This window comes from Rhipicephalus sanguineus, chromosome 8 (assembly GCF_013339695.2).
Source record: "Rhipicephalus sanguineus isolate Rsan-2018 chromosome 8, BIME_Rsan_1.4, whole genome shotgun sequence".
Taxonomy (NCBI): Eukaryota; Metazoa; Arthropoda; class Arachnida; order Ixodida; family Ixodidae; genus Rhipicephalus; species Rhipicephalus sanguineus.
The window spans coordinates 79,590,207-79,592,809 of record NC_051183.1 but is presented as its reverse complement, the minus strand read 5'-3'; the positions used below and the strand labels follow the sequence as shown (position 1 = coordinate 79,592,809).

The 2,603-nt window shown below is 56.9% G+C and overlaps 1 protein-coding gene across 1 annotated transcript; it reads left to right on the top strand.

Annotated features, from left to right (window-relative positions):
* The first annotated feature begins 308 nt into the window (after positions 1–308).
* LOC119402154 (solute carrier family 22 member 7) lies at positions 309–2,277 on the top strand. Its single transcript, XM_037669276.2, has one exon. It carries the CDS (start codon positions 381–383, stop codon positions 2,160–2,162), a length of 1,782 nt encoding a protein of 593 aa, XP_037525204.1. The 5' UTR covers positions 309–380; the 3' UTR covers positions 2,163–2,277.
* Positions 2,278–2,603: the final 326 nt, after the last annotated feature.

Genomic DNA, 2,603 nt, shown 5'->3' with positions numbered 1-2,603 from the left:
GGGGGATAGGGCGAGAATCGGGTGGCGTAGCAAAAATGTTTAAAATATAGAAAAGAGAACAATTTGTAGTTTCGTTTAATTACAAGATTATTTTATCGCAACTATTATTTTCAAAAAAGAAGGGGGATCGAACATGTAGGCATATGCACTTATTGTTTGTTGCCTCTCTAACGGGTTTGTGATCATTTTAAAAGTAAATAATTTAATTTCTTGCTGGATTTGATTGCACATATCCTTGAGGTTCCTGGCATACCAGCCTTCAAATATTATTTTTAGTTTTGTAGGCTAAAGAGGGAGAATTGGGTCGCCATTGGCACGCGCAGTACAGCCAACTGAATGCACGTACAGGCGAAGAATGAAGAAGACGAGGAGGAAGAAGAATGGCTCCCGTGGGAGAGGCCACCTCGCTCATCGCCCAGCATTCCGCGTCCGGCACATCGAAACGCGCGGCGCCAGCCCCCTCCGAAGACGACATCCGGCTGCCCTACGGCTTCGGCAGCTTCCAGTTGTTCATCATGTTCGGCACGATCGTCGCCGGTGCCACGTTCACGCTGCACGACGAGAGCTTCCGATTGACCGCGGGCGTTATGGACCACTGGTGCCGACGACCGGCCGAGTTCGCCAACCTCAGCGTCGCCGACTGGAAGGAGATGGCCATCCCGCTGAACGAGGACGGGGTGTACAGCCACTGCGTTGTCCGCGACCCGCCCAACGGAGGCCTCCTGTCCCGCGTGGTTCCCTGCACGTCGTGGGAGTACGACCTCACCACGTACGGCAACAACATCGTCTCCGAGTGGAACCTCGTGTGCGACCGCCGCTGGATCGTCGACCTGGCGCGGGTCGCCTACTCGATCGCCTGCATCGCGTCCCTCGTCGTGTTCGGAGTCGCGGCCGACCACGTCGGTCGCCGGATCATCGTCTTCGTCGCTGTGCCCATCGTGCTAGTAGCCGGGGTCGGCGGCAGCCTGCCCAAAGACCTGCACTTCTTCGTGGCCGTGCGTTGCGTGATCTCGGCGGCCGCCAGCGCCCTGCTTCCGCCCCTTCTGGCGCTCATGTACGAGGTGTCACCCACGAGAACGATACCAGCCTACACCGTCGCAACCTGGGTCGTCACAATCATCATGGTTCCCCCGACGCTAGCGGCTGCCCAGGCTGTCAAGGGGGGCTGGGCCGCCACCCATCTCGTGGTCATGCTTCCCACGTGCCTCCTGGTTGTCCTGTACTACACCATAGATGAGTCGCCCGCCTGGCTTCTGGTCCGCGGGAGGGTCGAGGAGGCCGAGCGCATCGCGTCGCGAGCGGCCAGGATGAACGGCCTGCCGGCCGGAAGGTGCGACCTTACGGGCGCGCAACGTTACCTGCAGGAACACGAAGAGAGATCCCGCGACGACTCCGGCGGCGCCTGGCTCCTGTGTTCCGAGCGGCTCCGGATGCGCACGACCCTGCTGATGTTCTGCTGGACCGCACTGGCATACTGCTACGTGAGCTTCATCTTCAGCGACGAAATATTCGTCAGCGTTATAGTGGTCATCATCGACATGTTCCTGACCACCGGCGCTGCCATCGTGGTGGCCCGGTGCGTTCCGCGCTACGGCTTTAAGCGCCTCGTGGTCGCCTCGGCGCTCCTCTTCGCCGTGATGTCGACCGCGCTGTCCGCCGTCTACACGGACGAAGAGACCATCTTGCGCAACGCGCTGCTGCTGGTCATAAGAATGGCGGGCAACGTGACGCTCATGTTCTTCATCACTCTGGCGGCCAACTGCTACTCCGTCGGCATCCACTGTACGAGTCTGGGCGCCGGTCTTGCCTGCAGCCGTCTCGGCGACACCATGGCGCAAATGGTTCCCCGGATTTTCCACGGGTTGCACGCCGAGGCGCATCTAGCCATCGCGTCCATACTGATGACGCTGTTCGCGGCCGCTACGCAGTTCCTGCCCGCGGAGTCGGACTGGAAACGACGCGCTTCACTCGTGTCCGCCAAGAGTGCTGTTAGCGAGGCCACTGGCGAGGAGCTGAGACATATGCTGCAGGACTCGCTGGTACCGCTGCCCAAGGCACCATTGCGACCGCACCATTCCAGCAGCAAGGGCGACAAAAAGCCACACCCACCCACGGAATACGGCCCCTATACTTGTAGTCGGCTTGCGGCGCGTGACGTTTAGCGCTCGGCTCACATTTGAACGTGGCTTTGCTTTTCCTTTGAACTTTCTCATGGACGATTCTTATTTACTTTGTTTTTATGTATTGCGAGAGAATACGTTTGAAATGAGAAACGCATTGTGTACGGATGCGCAGAAGATAACAAGCGCGTGGTTTCTTCTGAAGTGCGTCCTTTACCATGACTTTCCTTTATGATGTTCAGTCCGCGATCTATTGAAGTTAAGAGTAGTTTCGACTATGTTTTGAGCAGTAGCGTTTTAACATTAGACCCTGAATCATACATGGCAGTCTTGCGCATGGTGGGCGTGCAATACTCGTTTCAGCGTAACATGCAGTACTTTGCAATAACTTAAACATAGACCATGATTGTGAAAATCGCATGTTGCTGGTTGCGCTGCCGAACAGGGAAGCACGTGAAAATCGACATGCTTTTGACAGCTGGA